This window comes from Mustela putorius, unplaced genomic scaffold, assembly GCF_011764305.1.
Source record: "Mustela putorius furo isolate JIRA1106 unplaced genomic scaffold, ASM1176430v1.1 tig00000487_pilon_pilon_pilon, whole genome shotgun sequence".
Taxonomy (NCBI): Eukaryota; Metazoa; Chordata; class Mammalia; order Carnivora; family Mustelidae; genus Mustela; species Mustela putorius.
Window position 1 is genome coordinate 1,329,955 of NW_025421399.1, and position 19,664 is coordinate 1,349,618.

A 19,664-nucleotide genomic window follows, 5' to 3' on the forward strand; every position below is an offset into this window, starting at 1 on the left:
GATTTAGAAACTTGGTTTAAAACTAATACATTGTGCAGGATCAGAGGATCTTCCCTACCTCGTGCTTTGCAAAGTAGGAATGGCTGACATCTTAGCATTTGACATAATGGGGCAGAGCTCTTAACATCAACATACACTAAGTATGGTGAATCCTGATTTCAAAGTTCCCAAGCAAGGAAGGTGAAATGTTCTGTAAAAAAATTTACTTTACTTTTGTATTGGTATTATTTGGAAGCCTGGGCTTTGTTTTCCTGTTGAAAGTTATCCTTTGGATTTTCTTAAATGAGTATCCTTTGCTCCACAAAGAGAGGTTGGACTGTGAGACTTCTCAGAGTGAGTGGGTCATGCAGCTGAAATGGTCTGAGCACCTGAGGCTTTTATCCATTTATCCTCCTGAACAGGAGAGTGGTGACACTTAGGGTTCAGGGAACTCCCAGAGGAGCAGAGCTGGGCAGGCTCCCCGCAGGCTGTCCTCGCGTTGTGGAGACATTGCAGTCTGTAGTGACTCCTGATGTGGAGCTGTTCTCGGGAATATTCGGACAAGTTTCTGGGCAACAGAAACATTATTTTATCAACAAGTTGAGGAAAGGGGTCTGGATAGCTACAGCAGAGCGGCTACACAAGGCACATGCTCCAGTTTATTTTCCATCCTGGAGAACTTCGGGATTTAAGACTCTTTGCCTCATTTTCTTCACTCCTCATCTCCTTTTATCCTTTTAAAGTCTGTTTGTTATTTATTATAAGAACTCTGGGAATATGAGAAAATACAGGCAACCAGAGACAATACTGGTTAACACCCAGTTATGCTTAATTTTCTGACCTTGCTCTGCAGTCCTTGTGTCAGACTCCACGTGTGAACTTGGTATTTGGAATAGATGGCCCTCCTCCCTGGCCCTTAGATCAAACTTAGCATGAAGCATGAGATTCTATATCGCTATTCTCCCCAAACCCTCACTTCCTTATGGTTCCTCAGTCCCCTTTATCTGGGGACTTCTAAGCGTGGAACAAACAGGAATGGCTTCCTTTCCTCTCCTCGTCCTTACTCAGCCATTGTAAGGTCTGAGGTTGAATTAGTAAAAAGGGCTATATGGTGCTACAAGGAGAATCATCTTAGCATCTGTATTTCAGCTCATGGTTGAGTTTAAAAACAAATACAGAAGGGTTTTTTTGTGTGAATGGGAGACCACAGGGCAAATGTTTTAGTAACAGAGCTTAAACAGTGCAGGGTTGCCATATCCTTCAAGGATTCCTGTTGTTCCTGTAGCACCAAGTAGGGTATTTAAGAACTCTTCCAGGCCAGAAATCTGAATTCTTTGTTTTGGGTTTGGGGCCCAGGGTGACCACGTGCACAAGTCCGTATTCATCATCTTCTTCCAAGGCGATCAGCTGAAAAACAGAGTCAAGAAAATCTGCGAAGGGTAAGAGAGATGCGCCTCCCAGAGGGTGCAGCCAGGCTGCCTATTAAGCCATGGAATATAGAAGAGTGAAGCAATAACCCTTTTAGTCTACTTTGACACAGTGCAAATATCTTTTAATTATATTAGGACTATTTTAAACAATTAAAAATGACCTGGGACGCCTGGGTGGCTCAGTTGGTTAAGCAGCTGCCTTTGGCTCAGGTCATGATCCCAGCGTCCTGGGATCGAGTCCCACATCGGGCTCCTTGCTCGGCGGGGAGCCTGCTTCTCCCTCTGCCTCTGCCTGCCATTCTGTCTGCCTGTGCTCGCTCTCTCCCCCTCTCTCTCTCTGATAAATAAATAAAATCTTTAAAAAAAAAAAAATGACCTAAGTTCGTTTTTAAAAGTACTGTCAAAACCACAATTTCCTTTCTTTGAAAAAATGTATTTAGGACTCATGGTTTACAAATGCTACGTTGTGGGCGCCTGGGTGGCTCAGTGGGTTAAGCCGCTGCCTTCGGCTCAGGTCATGATCTCGGGGTGCTGGGATCGAGTGCCGCATCGGGCTCTCTGCTCAGCAGGGAGCCTGCTTCCCTTCCTCTCTCTCTGCCTGCCTCTCTGCCTACTTGTGATCTCTCTCTGTCAAATAAATAAATAAAATCTTAAAAAAAAAACAAAAACAAATGCTACATTGTTTTAGGACAATGGGTTTGTGTACCCAGCAGTGTGTTGTAGGCACTGTGCCCTAACACTTTTCTGAAATTCTACCCATAGGATCTCTTTTTCTTGCCACTTTTTTCTAATAATTTACAATACGATTTGCACTACTGAGTTTTTTTTTTTTAATTTTTACTTTTTAAAGTTTTTATTTATTTATTTATTTTAAAGATTTTATTTATTTATTTGATAGAGAGAAATCACAAGTAGATGGAGAGGCAGACAGAGAGAGAGAGGGGAAGCAGGCTCCCCGCCGAGCAGAGAGCCCGATGCGGGACTCGACCCCAGGACCCTGAGATCATGACCTGAGCCGAAGGCAGCGGCTCAACCCACTGAGCCACCCAGGTGCCCCAAGTTTTTATTTATTTTTTTTGACAGAGATCACAAGTAGGCAGAGAGGCAGGCAGAGAGAGAGGAGGAAGCAGGCTCCCTGCTGAGCAGAGAGTCCGAAGCGGGGCTCGATCCCAGGACCCTGAGATCATGACCTGAGCTGAAGGCAGAGGCTTAACCCACTGAGCCACCCAGGCACCCCTCACTACTGACTTTTTAACACTTTAAGGGAATTCAATAGCTGCAGAAAATGTAAGGGTAGTTCAGATGTTCTTGCTCTGTCTATAGGACACTTAGAATTTATTAATGATCAGCGTGACAGTCTGAGCTAATTCTGTTTTGGTCCTTCTAGTACACTGAGATTTCTTTCTGAGGTTATTTAAAATGGACACATTAAGAAACTTGGGTTTTCAGGGTGCCTGGGTAGCTCAGTGGGTTAAAGCCAATGCCTTCAGCTCAGGTCATGATCCCAGGATGCTGGGATCGAGCCCCACTTCGGTCTCTCTGCTCAGTGGAGAGCCTGTTTCCTCAACTCTTTGCCTGCCTCTCTGCCTACTTGTGATCTCTGTCTGTCAAATAAATAAATAAAACCTTAAAAAAAGAAAAAGAAAGAAACTTGGTTTTTCATGGGGCTGTGTCTGTATGTTCCAGGTTCCGGGCCTCACTCTATCCCTGTCCTGAGACACCACAGGAGCGGAAGGAAATGGCTTCTGGAGTTAATACCAGGATTGATGATCTCCAAATGGTACCAGAGGGCTGGAGGGAATTTGTTTGTGTGTGAAATACCATAATCGAAGACCGTTCTCCTTCCTTGAAATACTAACAGTTTATGAGACAACTATAGCAGCCAGGATGCCAAAAACAGAAGTGTCCGTGGGTGACTTGTGCTGTTGGGCGCTGGGGAAAAGTTGCAGGGAATGATTGCTAAAAATAGCATGACAGTGTTAATCATCCTCAAACGTGACAGGAATGCTATACCTCTGAAATTGTTGTTGCTTTGAGTATTCAGTTTCCCCTCCTTATGAGTCTGAGGTATTTTTTATGAGGTAATAAAAAGTATACTTAGATGAGAAAAAAGTATCAAGCAATACAGAAGTACACATAAAGTCAGTTCCTCCATCATCTCTCACACTCTCTCTCCCTCCAGAGGTAGCAGCTCTTAACAGCTTGGTGTGTAACTCTGGTTACCTCAGATCTTAACCACATGGTCTAGCCAGAGAGGCCTACCATAAGTCTTGTACCCCAGAAGAGACTGACATCACCAGTGTGGTTTATACACTCCATGGTTATCATGAGGTCCTAAGGTTGGAGTCCTGATTGAGGCATCCATGGAGGGAAAGCATGGCCAGTTGGAGCTTTGTTCCCAGTTGAAAGGATGTGATGATTGTCCTCTTGAAGCATTAAAACGCACAGCAGTCCCTGCTCCCCCTTCTCTGTGATTTTGCCTTCTGAGATGTCAGTTACCCACAGTCGACTGCAGGTCTGAAACATGATCCTCCCCCTGATGACGTCAGAAGGCTAGTAGCAGCCTACGCCATTATCCTCACTCCATCCCCTCACCTAGGCATTGTGTCCTCTCACATCCTCACCAGAAGGGTGAGTATGGTACAATAAGATACTGAGAGAGAGAGACCACATTCGCATGACTTTTATTGTAACATATTGTTCTAATTATTCTGTTCTATTATTAATGCTGTTAATCTCTTACTGTGCGTAATTTTTTTAAATTAAACTTCGTCATAGGTATGTGTGTGTAGAACAAAATGTGCTATAAATAGTTAGATAGTATTAACGGTTTCAGGCACCCACTGGGGATCTTGGGTGGTGTCCCCTACAGATAGGGGCCCGCTGTACTTAATATCAAAGACAGTTCTTTCCAGCAGGGGCAGAATTGTCAGAGATATGTTCTAACTCCTATTTCAACTCCCTTTATCATCTTTCCCTCCAGCTTGCATGGTCTGTGACCCACCAACAACCTATTCCCATATCCTTTGAGATACACTTAACCTGTTTAACCAAGGGAAGACAGTTTTTTAGACTTTTAGACCTGCTGGCCGGTGATAGGCCAGTTAGTACATTCTGGGTTCTAGAGCTATCTTATCCCCTCCTTGACTTATGCATAGGTTTTTGAAAAGGCACAGGCAATATGCAGAATTTGATCTTTGAAATACCCAGCTGTATGAACTGAAACTTTATTTTTTTTTAAAGATTTTATTTATTTATTTGAGAGAGAGAGCGCGTGAGGTGGGGAGGGTTAGAGGGAGAAGCAGTCTCCCCGCTGATCAGGGAGCCCCATGTGGGACTGATTCCTGGGACTCCAAGATCATGCCTAAACCAAAGGAAGTCACCCAACCACTGAGCCACCCAGACACCCTGAACTGAAACTTTAAAAAGGAATAGAGAGTGGGGCACCTGGGTGGTGGTTAAAGCCTCTGCCTTCGGCTCAGATCATGATCTTAGGGTTCTGGGATTGAGTCCCGCATCGGGCTCTCTGCTCAGCAGGGAGCCTGCTTCCTCCTCTCTCTCTCTTTGCCTACTTGTGATCTCTGTCTGTCAAATAAATAAATAAAAATCTTAAAAAAAAAAAGGGGGAATTGAGGGGTGCCTGGCTTATCAGTCAGTAGAGCATGCAACTCTTGATCTTGGGACTGTGAGTTGGAGCCCCGTGTTGGGTATGGAGATTACTTAAAAATAGAATCTTAAAAAAAAAAAAAGTGGGTGTGGGGGATGGGGAAAGAGAAAAGCAGATAGGGCAATGCTTACAAGTTTATCCAGCATCCTTCCTGTAGTTTGAATAGTAGTTGTAAAATTGTCAACAGTCAGAAGGTGTGAAAATAACTTTGTTCCTTCTCAAGTGATACAAGAGTTTTTCTAGCATGTGTGTTTTTTTATGGAAGTCACTACCTATTACCCTTCAGAAAGTAGTTACTACTTCTTTCTGAATTGACTTGATGAACCAGGTATGATGGAGCCCTGTGCATTTTTTTTAAAAGATTTTATTTATTTATTTGACAGATTATAAGCAGGCAGAGAGGCAGGCAGAGAGAGAGAGAGAGGAGGAAGCAGGCTTTCCGCTGAGCACAGAGCCTGATGTGGGGCTCGATCCCAGGACTCTGGGATCGTGACCTGAGCCAAAAGGAGAGGCGTTAACCCATTGAGCCACCCAGGCACCCCAGCCTTGTGCATTTTAAAGAAATGTGGAGATTTAAGGTCAATTTTCATGCAGAAGTGTGAGTGGCAGGTTGCTTACCCTTTGGCTTAGCCCCTCTCTTGCTTTTGAAATTGTAAATGGTGATAAATAAGCCAGTAGAATGTTAAGTACCCCTGCTCCTGAGGGCAATGTGTACTGGTTTCCAAAGGATCACCACTGAAACGTCTTTTTTCCCCCAAGAAGCCTGACAGAAAGATAAAGATTTATCTGCCCCACGATAACAGTGGTATGTGGCAGTCTAAATATCTTCTAAGGGTTTGAGTCCTTCTGACCCCGCAGTGTCTCCTGTCCCTTGTTCCCTGGCATGGAGTCTCTCTTGGCATAGGCGGGCAGCGGCATTCAGCCCTGCCTCTTTCCCATCATTCCCCGGTGCTGGCTTATGTTCAGCGCATTCTGCAGCTTACTGTTTTTAATAGTGGATTTTGTCCAGTCCCAGCCCTATAATGCTGACGTCTTTGAGTCTGAGTTACAGACTCTACATGGAAAGTCATTGCTCTTTAATGATCAGATAAGCTGTGGAGTTGGGGGGAAGATAAATATAGAGGAACTAAAAACTATCTCTTCAGGTTTCTTTTTATCTTGAAGCTGAGTGAAAATGAATATTAGTAACTAAAATTCTAATTCCCTATAATCCTCCCCGAAAAAAGGCCATTCTCGTCAGAAGAAGAATAAATCCCTAGCAATTCTTCTCAGAAAGCTGTGCCTCTTGGCCATTTATATGCTGAGACCTAAGCCTGGTGTAGAAGGATCTCTCCTTGCTGCTTTCTCTCCCATAAGGTTCTCAATCAAACAGAGGATCACCGCCAGAGGGTCCTGCAGGCAGCTGCTAAGAACATCCGAGTCTGGTTCATCAAAGTGCGGAAGATGAAGGCCATTTACCACACCCTGAACCTGTGCAACATCGACGTGACCCAGAAGTGTCTGATCGCAGAGGTCTGGTGCCCCGTTACTGACCTCGACTCCATCCAGTTTGCGCTCAGAAGGGGCACGGTGAGTCCGCCACAGCTGGCAGTGCAGCTGGGAGGAGCAGTTCTCATCCATACTAACATTAATTGATGACATTTTATGGCATTTCTACTTTCAGAGTTCTTAGACTCATCTTGTACTCCTCTTGCCTCCTAACAATACATTTCGTATAACTTTGTTTTCCAGACGTGGAAACTGCAGTTCAAAAAAATGAAATGACTGGGCTTTTGGGTGGCTCAGTCCTCAGTCGGCTGAGTGTCTGACTTGATTTCAGCTCAAGTCATGATGATCTCAGGGCTGTGAGATCCAGCCCCACATCGGGCTCCGTGCTGAGTGTGGAGTCTACTTGGGATTCTCTCTCTCCTCCTCCTCTAGTCATGTACACATACACACACACACTCTCACTCTCAAAATTATTATATAAATATTAAAATATTTTTTTAAAAAAGATGAAATGACTTGGGTATATACTCATGCTTCTTCAGAATAGCTCCTGACCAGAATGTTAGTTTCTTTATCCATTCTCTTTGTTCCTCAGACTGGTTCCTTTTTTTTTTTTTTTTTTAAGATTCTGTTTTCTTGAGAGAGAGGGAAGGCAGAGCACAAGTGGCAGGGGGTAGGAAGGGGCAGAGGAAGAGGGAGAAGCAGACCCCACTGAGCAGGGAGCCCAGTACAGGGTCGTTGATCCCAGGACTCTGAGATCATGACCTGAGCCAAAGACAGCCACTTAACCAACTGAGCCACCCAGGCGCTCCCATCAGACTGCTCCGAGAAATAACCCTGGCAGTCCTGTCTAGTAGTTAGAGTTCAAGAAGATAACACTGCTTTCTCCATAAAAGGGCAGAACAATAATACTCTTAATGCTGCTTTCTCCATAAAAGGACAGAACAACGATACTCTTAGAAAGGCACATGAGAATGTCTCCAGACAAGGAAGTTCCATGTTTTCTTTGGTTGCACATTTTAGAATTGAATTTTCTCACATAAGGATATTCCTTGTAACACTTAATTTAAATCTTTCACTGTAGATTTTATACCTAGATCATATTTCTCTAAAGACTGGGCAAGATCGACATAAACGTAACGTAAAAAGCACCTATTTTATATGTGTAGTTTGATGAGTTTTGATAAATACATATGATCTAATTTTGATATATGTGTTTACTATTTCCCAGGAACACAGTGGTTCCACTGTGCCCTCTATTCTGAACAGGATGCAAACAAATCAGACACCCCCAACCTATAACAAAACAAACAAGTTCACATATGGCTTTCAGAACATAGTCGATGCTTATGGAATTGGAACTTACCGAGAGATAAATCCAGGTAAAAAAGCTTGAATCTTCTCCCTCTAGAGGTTTTATTTGTTTGTTTGTTTGTTTCTTCTAATGCCTCTCTTCAAATGTTCCTGAGTAACTGGCATAAAACTAACGATGTAGTCAAGACCTCAGCCCTGACGGAATTCCTGTAAGGAGGTGCCCATTTTGACACAGGGAGGGAAGTTTATTACTGGGCGGCTCTCCTTTGAGACATGGTTTTATAGGAGTGAGCTCAGGGGATTGGATTCTTTTGTGTGCCCTCACAACTATGAAACACCTGACTTTCTCTAGCATACCATTTGTAGGAAGTGCTTTAAGCAAAAAGCTTGTTCGGAGATTTCTGATATTTTTAAATGGCTTCCCTATTCCAGGTTAGAGAAAACATAGCAATTATCTACCATTTTAGACACAAAACAGATTTCACAAAGCAAAAACAGAGTAATATATTAAGTCACAAGTCTGAAAGTTTGTTTTTAGCTAAAGTCTGCGGGACTGGCTTTTCTCTGGGCTCTGGGCTTCCTCCCACTTACCTGGGAACTTTATTCAGCTGAGAAATGGTTGCTGCACAAGAGAAGAAAGCTTGCCTGTCAAAGGAGCAGCATTCTGGGCTTAGAGAAAGGGAATCAAAGAACAAACCACACTGTTGCCAGGGCTAGGGACAGAACTTTCACTTCCTGTGTTCTTTGTTTAAAATGCTAATGGTCACCCGGATCCCATCAGAGCTGCTTTGTGAGGACGTGGGGATCCTGTCATGGAAGATTTTCTCTGGGAGTCCGTCTGACCAACAGCTAGAAAATAAGTCCCCTTATACTGATCTTAGTGTATGAGGAGGAATGTGATCTGCTGCTGATGGTCACGGTTTCCTGTACTTTGCTTTTTCCCTCTGGTTTCTTTATAGCTCCATATACCATCATCACTTTCCCTTTCCTGTTTGCTGTGATGTTTGGGGACTTTGGCCATGGTATTTTGATGACCCTTTTTGCTGTATGGATGGTATTGAGGGAGAGCCGGATCCTCTCTCAGAAGAATGAGAATGAGGTAATGTTTGCTCCATCTGCGTTGGACTGAAACTTTGTCATCTCTCAAACATTCATTATAAAATTATGATCTGGGAGTCTTTTATCCATGCATTTACAGAGAAGTTACAGAGGCCGTTGCAGGAGTAGAGAAGTTATATTCATTTTAACTCTAAAGTGGTCATGTGTTGTGAAAGTAATTTCTTGTTAGCACTGTATTTGGCTTTTACTCTAAGCTCTCTGACCCAAGGTGGGTGGGGTAGATTAGTGTGAGAAGAAGGGTCATATATTCTCTGTAACATTGTCACAACATGAGCCATGAGGAGTACGTTTCATTGATGTCTTTCTTCTGGTTCCCAGATGTTTAGCACCGTGTTCAGCGGCCGGTACATTATCCTGTTGATGGGCGTGTTTTCCATCTACACTGGCCTCATCTACAATGATTGCTTTTCCAAGTCTCTTAATATCTTCGGGTCATCCTGGAGCGTACGGCCAATGTTCACTTTATATAATTGGACGTAAGTTGCAAAGAAGCTAAAAGTCAAAGTTCATTCCCTTTCTGTTCAGCTCTGATTGTCCAGACAAGAGGTAAACTTATACCTCTTGAAGAGGTGGCTGACAGTGTCTCTGTTTAGGAAGAATCCAGTGTCCCCTCTTATTTATGCCCCAGCCAAGCAAATGTTTGTGATTCCTTCAACACTATCAAGAAACTGAGTGCCTGGGGTGCCTGGGTGGCCCAGTCAGTTAAACACCTGACTGTTGAAATCAGCTCAGGTCTTGATCTTGGAGTTGTGAATTCAAGCCCTATATTGGGCTCCACGCTGGGTGTGGAGCCTACTTATGCTTAGCCAACTGAGCCACCCAGGCAGCCCTAAGTGTGGAGCCTATTTAAAAAAAAAGAAGAAGAAGAAAAGAAAGAAACTGAGACTATAAATTTAGGCACATTGTTTCTTCTTGTAAATTAAAAGCAGAGTCCCCAAATTCCTTACTTAATTGTGTAGGTGTGTTTGTTTGTGGTCTTGTTATTTCTGCTCCCTTCTTATTCTCAGATGCTAGTCTCTCCTCTTTTATTGAAGAGAGAGGACAGCTGAAGTAGTTTCTTTTAGGATCAGTTTTGGACCCCAGCAGTTTCCCTCTCTTGATAAAAATAAATGGAACTTTTCTCCTGACGTGGTAGGGAGGAGACACTTCGGGGGAACCCTGTTCTGCAGTTGAACCCATCCGTCCCTGGAGTTTTTGGTGGACCATACCCTTTTGGCATCGATCCAGTAAGAACACTTCTTTCCTTTTGTCTAATACCACATTTTAAAAAAAGATTTATTGGTTTATTTACGTACTTACTTAAGAGAGAGTGAGAGAGAGTGTGCATGTGTGTGGGGGAAGGGCAGAGGGGCAGGAAGAGGAAGAGGGAAAGCATCCCAAGCTGACTCCTTGCTGAGCACAGAGCCCGTTCCAGGGCTTGGTCCCTGACGCTGAGATCATGACCTGAGCCGAAACCAAGAGTCAGACGCCCAACCAACTGAGCCACCAAGGTGCCCCTAACACCAGATTTTTAAACTGTAACCTGGAAGTGAGAGAATTAAATTGAAGATAGTTAACTTGGTTTTCAGCTGAAGTATTTTTGGAAAGCCTTTGTGTAGGGGTCTAGAGTACTTCCAAACCATGCCTTAGGGAGCCAAATAATTTTTCCTGTACTATTTATTTCAGAGGTGTGTGATAATTTTGACCCTGGGAAGACTGACTTTTAAGACTCCTTCCCAGTTTATTTCTGTTTAACTTAGTTTGGCTTTTATTTTTAGCAGATGTTTTAACAAAGCAGAAGCAGTTCTTTCTATGGATTTTTAGATTTCCATTTTTATCCTTACATACTTACAGAAACTTTTCCCAGAATTAACAAAAACAAAAACAAAAACTTAGGCAAATAAAGTGTGATCAAATCTTTTGTATTGTCTGTTTAAAAGGGGATGGAGGAGGGCGCCTGGGTGGCTCAATGGGTTAAAGCCTCTGCCTTCGGCTCAGGTCATGATCTCACGGTCCTGGGATCGAGCCCCACATCGGGCTCTCTGCTCAGCGGGGAGCCTGCTTCCCCCTCTCTCTCTGTCTGCCTCTCTGCCTACTTGGGATCTCTGTCTGTCATATAAATAAATAAAATATTTTTTTAAAAAAGGGGATGGAGGGAGGAATTTAAGAATGAGCATTAGACAAAAAGGAGCACAGAATTCCAGAGGAAAAACAGATCGTTATGGGACAGAAAGATCAAGGTTTCTTTAAAAAATGGGCATTAATTTGGCCTTTAAAAAATATTTCGGGGTCGCCTGGGCGTCTCAGTTGGTTAAGCGTCTGCATTCAACTCAGGTCAGAATCCCAGGGTCCTGGGATCAAGTCCCACATTAGGCGCCCTGCGTGGTGGGGAGCCTGTTTCTCCCTCTGCCTCTCTCTCTCTTTTTCTATCTCTCATGAATAAATAAAGAAAATGTTAAAAATTTCAGACTGTTACAGGTGAGAGAGAAGTATGTGCAAAAGCATAGAAGTGGGGAGATACACAGTTACTCATTTTGATTATTATAAAAGCAAATGTTACTGAAATGGTCTCTGTGGGCCGATCTCTGTCCTCTGCCCTGAAATATTTCTAGCAGGGAAGTAAGTACTGCTCTCCCCGTCATACAGATAAGGAGACAGAGGCTTGAAGAGGTTGAATAACATTTCACATAACAAATGTTTACTGAATCCCATTGTGTCTAGTGCTTGCTGGGGGAAACACATAATTGCAGTTGTAGCCCCTACCCTCAAGTAGCTTAGTCTAATAATAATACTAGGTAACATTCTATAGTGTTCTGTAGTTAACAGAAAGTTTTTTGGTTTGGTTTTGTTTTGTTGTTGTCTTGCATACATCTCATTTGATGCTTAAGGGTAGGTTTTGAGTTTGAAGAGCCTGTTGGACGTGCAGGTATACATGTCCATCAGGCCGTTGGAGCTATAGAACTGAATCTTAGGGTACACTGGGTCTGAGAGAGAATCAGCCACAAGTTTTCAGGTTAGAAGTCGCCGAGCGTGAGCGCCTCACAAGGACCCCGGTTCAGGAAACATGATGCCAGGCTAGCCGATGGAAGACCTGGCTCCTCACGTTCCTGAGTCTGCTCTTCATCCTGAAAAAGACAGTGGGGGTGTGGGGTAGGTTTGGGCACAGGGAAGTGCCTGCATTGGAGGCGTTGGTTCAGGAAACATAATCTGATGGTCAAGTGGAGGCAGAACTGTGGAAAATATTGCAGATGTCCAGGCCCAGGTGACAAAGCTTAAGGCAACTGATATTTAAAAATAGATGGAACTCCCCCAGAAGACAGACTGGAAGAACAGGTGAATGACAAGCTATGGATCCCACAGGATGGCAAAACTCCAGCACCAGGGGAAGAGACTATTTTGAGCTCGAGCTCCAGGTGTTTCCTCACAACTCGTTTGTCCTTCAGACTAACATTTTACATTTCTTTTTTTTTCCTTTGTTTCTTTCTCTCTCTCTCTGTTTTCTTTTCCTTTTTCCTGTTTCAAATAGATTCTTATTTTCCCAATAAAATTTAAAAAAATAAAAATAGATGGAAAGACAGCACCATGGGGATATGATCAGGAAAACAATGACCGTGGGAACATCTACAAAATAAATGTCCCAGCTTCTTCAAATATTTTGTAAGGAAAAAAAAGGAGAGTAGAGGGAGAATTTATAGATTAGATATTTAAGAGCTGTGTCAGTGTAGAGACCTAATCTGGACTCTACTTTGAATAAATGAATTTCTTTTTCTTTTAATTGAAGCATAGGGTGCCTGGGTGGCTCAGTCAGTTAAGCATCTGCCTTCATTTGGCTCAGGTCATGATCCAAAGAGTCCTGGGATTAACCCCTGCTGAGCAGGGAGCCTCCTTGTCCCTCTCCCTCTGCCTCTGCTTCTCTCCCTAACTTGTGCTATCCTTCTCTCTCTCTCTCTCTCTCAAATAAATAAAATCTTTTTTAAAATAAATAAATAAATAATTGGGGCACAATCAAAGAATTTTTTTTTGAAGATTTTATTTATTTATCAGAGGGGGGGGAGAGCGAGCACAGGCAGACAGAATGGCAGGCAGAGGCAGAGGGAGAAGCAGGCTCCCTGCTGAGCAAGGAGCCCGATGTGGGACTCGATCCCAGGACGCTGGGATCATGACCTGAGCCGAAGGCAGCTGCTTAACCAACTGAGCCACCTAGGCGTCCCTTAAAGAATTTTAAATACTGACTGTATGTTTCATGATATTAAAGAGTCACTGTTAATGCTTTTGGGAGTGATAACAGTATTGTGGTCATGTTTTAAAAAAAATTAGTCCTTACCTAAAAAAGGTAGGGTGTGGTGCCTGGGTGGCTCAGGCAGTTAACCATCTGATCTTGATTTCAGCTCAGATCATGACCTCAGGGTCATGAGATCGGGCCCCGTGTCCATCCTGGGTGTGGAGCCTGCTTAAGATTCTCTCTTGGGGTGCATGGGTGGTTCAGTGGGTTAAGCCCCTGCCTTCACTTCAGGTCATGATCTCAGGGTCCTGGGATTGAGCCGTGCATTGGGATCCCTGCTGAGCAAAGAGCCTGCTTCACCCTCTCTCTCTGTCTGCCTCTCTGCCTCCTTGTGATCTCTCTCTCTCTGTCAAATAAATAAATAAAAATATTAAAAAAAAAAAAAAGATTCTCTCTGTTGGGTACCTGGGTGGCTCAGTCAGTTAAGCATCTGCCTTTGGCTCAGGTTGTGATCCTGGGGTCCTAGGATCAAGTCCTACATCCTCAGCAGGGAGTCTGCTTCTCCCTCTGCCCTTCCACCTGCTTGTATGCTCTCACTCTCTCTCTCTCAAATAAATAAAGTCTTAAAAAAAAAAAACTCTCTCTCTCTCTTTCAGCCCTTCTCCCCACCTCTCCTCCTTTTCCCCAGCAGGCGGGCTCTCTCTTTCTTAAAACAAACAAAAAAGTCAAATATTTACTGGTAAAATGATATGATACCTGGACTTTGCTTCCAAATAATATGGAGGTGGAAAGTAGATTGTCTGTATGATAAAAGAAGATTGACCTTGAGTCAATAGGTAATTGTGCATCTGGGTCATAGGTAAATGTGAGTTTGTTATACTGTCTTCTCTATTTAAGTCTGTGTTTAGGATTTTCTATAACTAAAAAAAAAAAAAGCCAGGAGCACCTGGCTCACTCAGCTGGTGGAGTATGCAACTTTTGATCTCAGGGTCATGAGTTCTAGCCCCACATTGGGAGTAGAGCTTACTTTTTTTTTTTTTTGTAGAGCTTACTTTTAAAGAAAAAGAAATAGGTGAATAATATCCTATTCACGAACTCTGTAATGCCTTTTTGTTTCCTTGTGTTGTGACAGATCTGGAACATTGCTACCAATAAATTGACCTTTCTCAACTCCTTTAAAATGAAAACGTCTGTTATCCTCGGCATCACCCACATGATGTTTGGAGTCACATTGAGCCTCTTCAACCATACGTGAGTTGCTGTATTTATGTCACAAGAACACGCATAGCTTAGATAATGCTTTTGCATAAAGATATAATGGCTTATTTGGGGAGGAATTAGTAACTCAGAACCCCATTCTGTGTTAAAGAAGTGCTTTTATAAAAATTGCATATTCTTTTTTTGTGTTTTAAAGATTTTGTTTATTTATTTGACACATAGAGAGATCAGAAGGAGGCAAAGAGGCAGGTAGAGAGAGAAGGGGGAAGCAGGCTCCCTGCTGAGCAGAGAGCCCAGTATGGGGCTCAATCCCAGGATCCTGAGATCATGACCTGAGTTGAAGGCGGAGGCTTAACCCACTGAGCCACCCAGGTGCCCCCTAAAAATCTCATATTCTTAAATGAGGCGTAATATTAGTTCCTTAACAATTCATAACTGCAGTGAAGATCTTTGAAAAACCTTATGTCATTTTCATCAAAATGAGTGAGTTACCTTTTTTCTTTTATAGGTAACTCATTTAAAATTATGAACTGTGGTCCCAGAATGTACTATATTTTCTAGTCTCTTTCTCATGGGAAAAGATTACTGGGGTTGGTACCAGGATGTTCAAGGTCCAAAAGTTTGGAAGTCACGGTTAATCCTTCTTGTTTCTGTTGGCCTCCTGTGCTTCTGGCTGTTGCTTCTTTAAGTGATAAGGACAGAATTGAGGGAGCTGTAGGTAGGAAATCTACTAAGTACTCCATTTCGTGTAGGGGTGACCCTGGGTCTCTTCACCTTTAAAGTAAGCTCTGTGCCCAGTGTGGGACCCAAATACACAACCCCGAGACCAAGAGGCCCATGCTCCACTGACCGAGCCAGCCAGGCACCCCTCTGGGTCCGTTGACCTTTAACATTTTTTTTCTCTCTTCCTTTCTAGCTATTTCAAGAAGCCCCTGAATATCTACTTTGGATTTATTCCTGAAATAATCTTCATGACCTCTTTGTTCGGCTACTTGGTTATCCTCATATTTTACAAGTGGACAGCCTATAATGCTAATACATCCGAGAAAGCACCGAGCCTTCTGATCCATTTCATAAACATGTTTCTCTTCTCCTACGGGGACTCTAGTAATTCGATGCTGTATTCTGGACAGGTGCGTCAACCCAGAGGTGGACTGTCTTAGGTGGTTACCCTAGGTCAGGAAGCCAGATACTTCTGTGACTCTGGCAAAGCCTTTAAAAATCTCTTTCTATGGTTTTAGTTTTCAGACCATATATCCAGACTTAAATTCAGCCCATCCTCTTTAGCTTCGGAGGACCTATTATAATTCCTGTATCCACAAACAGCAGAATTTATAATTCTCATCCTATGAGACAATTCCTGGGCTTTGCCACAACATCATCTAATTATTTTGAGAAGCTAGATAGTGTTACTGTTAGATCAGTAAGAAAGTACTGTTTAGGGGATATTTGTGCTGGAGTTGGAAACTGCATGTTTGATTAATGTGATGTGCCTTGTCCTTATTTTGTAGAAAGGAATTCAGTGTTTCCTGGTAGTGGTTGCACTACTGTGTGTGCCTTGGATGCTACTGTTTAAACCACTGGTCCTTCGCCATCAATATTTGAGGAAGAAGCATTTGGTGGGTGTATTTTTATTGCTGAAAGTTACTAGATTTTCCCCCCCTTGAGATCAAGGCAATTCCTCATCAGATATAATGAATTGTGCATAAGTCTATATGATCTTAAAATGCACCTGTGTCCTATTCCAGCATGAGCACTGGACCTGCTGAAATTTAAAAACCAAAAAACCACATGTATTTGCTGTTCGAACATCTGGATTCAGCTTTGTGTAGCTCAGGTAGAGAAAACAAGTCATAGGTCTTTACCTTTCCTGGCCATGCTTTGCTCATGCTGTGCTCAGCACAGTCCAGGTCTGGGCCTGCCTGGATGCAGCGTCAGCCAGATCAGGGCTGCAAGAGCTGCAGGGAGGTGAATCCACTCCTGTGGTTTGCCTGGGCAACCACAGGGCTGACGCTGAGACATTTTCTTTTAAAATGACACCATGATACTTTCACCAACCAAGACACCCGGAAAAAACATTTGGTTTAAAGAACACTGATTTTTTTTTTTTTTCCTTTTTAGAAAGGAGCACATACACTTGTATTTACTTAATGTATGTGTGCTTATGAATTCTACACACACACACTTAAGTTGCCAGATTTTCATTTCTGCCTATGCAATAATGCTTACTTATTACACTGCCTAGTAAAGCCCGAAAGATCTTATTGCATGACTCTCAAAAGGCTGTTAGGTTATTATTCCTGTTGGAGAGCAGCTGAGTTACAAGACCCTCCTTCTCCCTTTTCTGACCATCTTCATCCTTCCATGTACCCTCCATTCGTCTCCCCCCTCACTCCCTCCCTCTTTTTTTTCTTTCCCCCTTCCTCTTCTCTTCCATTCACTATCAGGAAGGGCAGCCTGTGGAGGCCCCAGTCAGCCCAACCCCGAGCCAGCAGGGACTAGAGGCAGCAGCGGCTGCAACAGTGAGTGAATTAAAACTGACAAACCATCACATTTTGTGTAAAGAGGTGGCAAACAGTGCAGCAGAATTCTTTTCAGTTACATTGAGAGCATGGGACATGTGTGCTCTTGGGAAGTACGTCCTTGTTACTCATTGAGATGACAGAAAAGATATCCACCTCTTACGAATAGATTCTAATATCAGCTTTACCATTGGTCTCCTAAGTTAAGTTTCTATTAAAATCTGTAAGTACAGTCCTATCTATGGAAGCAAAGTGACTGTTGTGCCCTCTCAGAATCCCATCATCTTAATCCAAGAGGCAGCTCTTGGACTTATCCACTTTCATGTCTGTCTTTTGTAACCATGTATTAGATGATTTTTCAGCATGGAGCAAGAACATTCCTGTGATTCTTGAAGTAATTCCCCTGCTCTTTAAACTTCTGGTTTGGAGGGATGCATGGGCATTTGGTCCATTTTAGCTATGACTCTCTCTCCTGCCAGTGGGACCTTATACATGTCTGCTCTTTTGTGAGAGACTCAGAAGCCCTCCTGTCCTCCACTGCTCCAGAGACCTCCAGTCTGCGTGGGTCTCTGTGCCCTCTGCATCTGATGCAGTAAGCAAAGTCATCTGTCTGGATCTTTCCTTCTTTAAATATCAACTCATAATTCAGCAACAGCACTTCAAATTAAAATGAAACATTTCAATATTTGTCCTTAACGATATCTCTCAACAAAACTCTTTTAATGTGCTGAGACCAACTTAGCCCAGTCAATTCCAGGTAATTGGTGAGATTTTTAAAATACCACCAGCAGTGATCACACATGTTGCTGGTGTGATCTAGTGACAGAAAGAAAATGAAATATTTAGATGGAGAACTATTTCCTTCATTAGGTGTTTCTGATCATTTTAAACTTAGATACCTGCCATAATCATCCTTCTAGAACGAGTCTAAAAGGGCTGACATTTTGGATCAGAAGATCATTTAATGTTGCTGCTTGAAATTATGTTCAAAGAGAGACTTACTCTCTCCTTTCCTATGAGAAGTTTTTTTTAAAAGCCCACAAAGCACATACTATCCGTTTATCAACATTCTTTCCCAATGCTCTTCTTTTTGCTAGTCTTAGCATATTTAAGATGTGCTTCTAAGGCATCTGTCTTGATGCTCTTAACTCTGGTATCCCCTTTCTGTGACACTCTCCAAATTAAATGTCCCCAGTCTGGAAAGCTGCATATTCATGGGGTCTTCTTCACCTCACTAATTCTTTAGCAAAATATCTGGCTCTAGAGAGCAGCCTGAAGGCATCATTTCGGTCATTTAACAACAAGGACCCTGGATTCTTGACCCTAAGGGCTGAGGATATGATCACTGATCTGTGTTTCTTCTGTCCTTTGGTTGTCTATAAGCGATGTGTTACAGTTTACTTTTTTCTTTTTTTTTGCTGATGTATATGTCTCATCCCCTCTTCCTAGAACTCTCATGTCCTGTGTCCTGAAGGGACACTTGTTGGTGTCTGCCTGGGGAGATGGTTTACCTGTCTGCCCCTCACTCTGTCTGCTGGTTGGGGAAAGCTTCAGAAATGACCTTCTGTTTTGGGAGCCTGAAAGCCTAAAGGCTAGCTGGACCCTGTAACCCTTGTCAGGGTACTCTGGGGTCCTCTCCTGTCCGCAGTCCACCTGCTGAGGGTTGTTGGGTATAAGGTGTGTGACCTGGAGGTGCCCAGGGTGTTAGGTCTTCCTGAATCCGACTACACATCAGAATCACCTGGTAAACTTTAAATTTGTTTGTTTCTTAGGGTATTAAAACAAAAGAAGTAATAAAGATGGTTCCTGATTCCATGACCTAGACAATCCCCTATTGACATTAAAAAGTAAAATTAGGGGGCACCTCGGTGGCTCAGTAGGTTAAGCGTCTGGCTCTTGATCTCAGCTCAGGTCTTAATCTCAGGGTTTTGAGTTCCATCCCCACGTTGGGGCTACTAAAGCCCAACTAAAACCAAAACACTAAAAAGTAAAATTAAAGCAATAGTTTAGAGAATGCAAATAGTACAGAAAAGGAAAGTCCCTCTCTTCCCAGACCCCTTCTGCTCAAAGGCAGGGGAGTTTTTGCTTCCAAATTTTTTCTGCATATTTCTATTATCCATTAATATAAATCTGTATATATGTTTGTACATGTATATATGTATGTGTTTAAAATGTACTAGGAATTGTGTTTTAAACTGTGGCACTCTTCTGCCACAGTTTTAGGTTTAAAAATTTTTAGTGTGTCCTGGGAGATCGTTTCACTCTTTTATAGTTGTCTGGTATTCCATAGAACATTCTGTTGGATATGCTAAAATTGTGTAATCACTCTCTTGTTGATGGATATGTTGGTTGTTCCCAATTCTTTGCTATTACAAATAAGAATGCAGGGAACGTCATTGTCCGTGTACCTTGATCAAATTTCATAAACACAGATGTTCCCAGCAGCAGGACTGCTGAGTCTCAAAGGGTACTTGCATTTTTGTGTGTGTGTGCTTACATTTTCAATTTTGACAGACAGTAAAAATAATTATACAGTTTGCACTTGGGGGATGTTTTTTTAAACATAGATTTCCTAGGCCCCATTCCAGACCTACTAAATGTACGATTTCTGGAGGTAGCATTTGAGAATCTCTAATATCAAGGTGATTCTGATGCAGCTGGCTCTCTGACCAGCACGGGAGAACCCGTGCTACAAGTAGAGAGAGACTTTGCCCAGACACTGAGTT

The 19,664-nt window shown here is 42.8% G+C and overlaps 1 protein-coding gene across 6 annotated transcripts in view; it reads left to right on the forward strand.

Annotated features, from left to right (window-relative positions):
* ATP6V0A1 (ATPase H+ transporting V0 subunit a1) overlaps positions 1-19,664 on the forward strand; it is a 65,773-nt gene that overhangs the window by 30,971 nt on the left and 15,138 nt on the right. For all 6 annotated transcript variants that reach the window (XM_013045938.2, XM_013045937.2, XM_004772684.3 and 3 more), the window contains exons 8-17: positions 1,336-1,418; positions 3,096-3,189; positions 6,433-6,645; positions 7,796-7,946; positions 8,838-8,977; positions 9,316-9,473; positions 10,133-10,223; positions 14,331-14,449; positions 15,333-15,549; positions 15,928-16,035. In XM_013045938.2, coding sequence (XP_012901392.1) covers positions 1,336-1,418; positions 3,096-3,189; positions 6,433-6,645; positions 7,796-7,946; positions 8,838-8,977; positions 9,316-9,473; positions 10,133-10,223; positions 14,331-14,449; positions 15,333-15,549; positions 15,928-16,035 — 1,374 coding nt within the window. The remainder of the gene's footprint in view (positions 1-1,335; positions 1,419-3,095; positions 3,190-6,432; positions 6,646-7,795; positions 7,947-8,837; positions 8,978-9,315; positions 9,474-10,132; positions 10,224-14,330; positions 14,450-15,332; positions 15,550-15,927; positions 16,036-19,664) is intronic.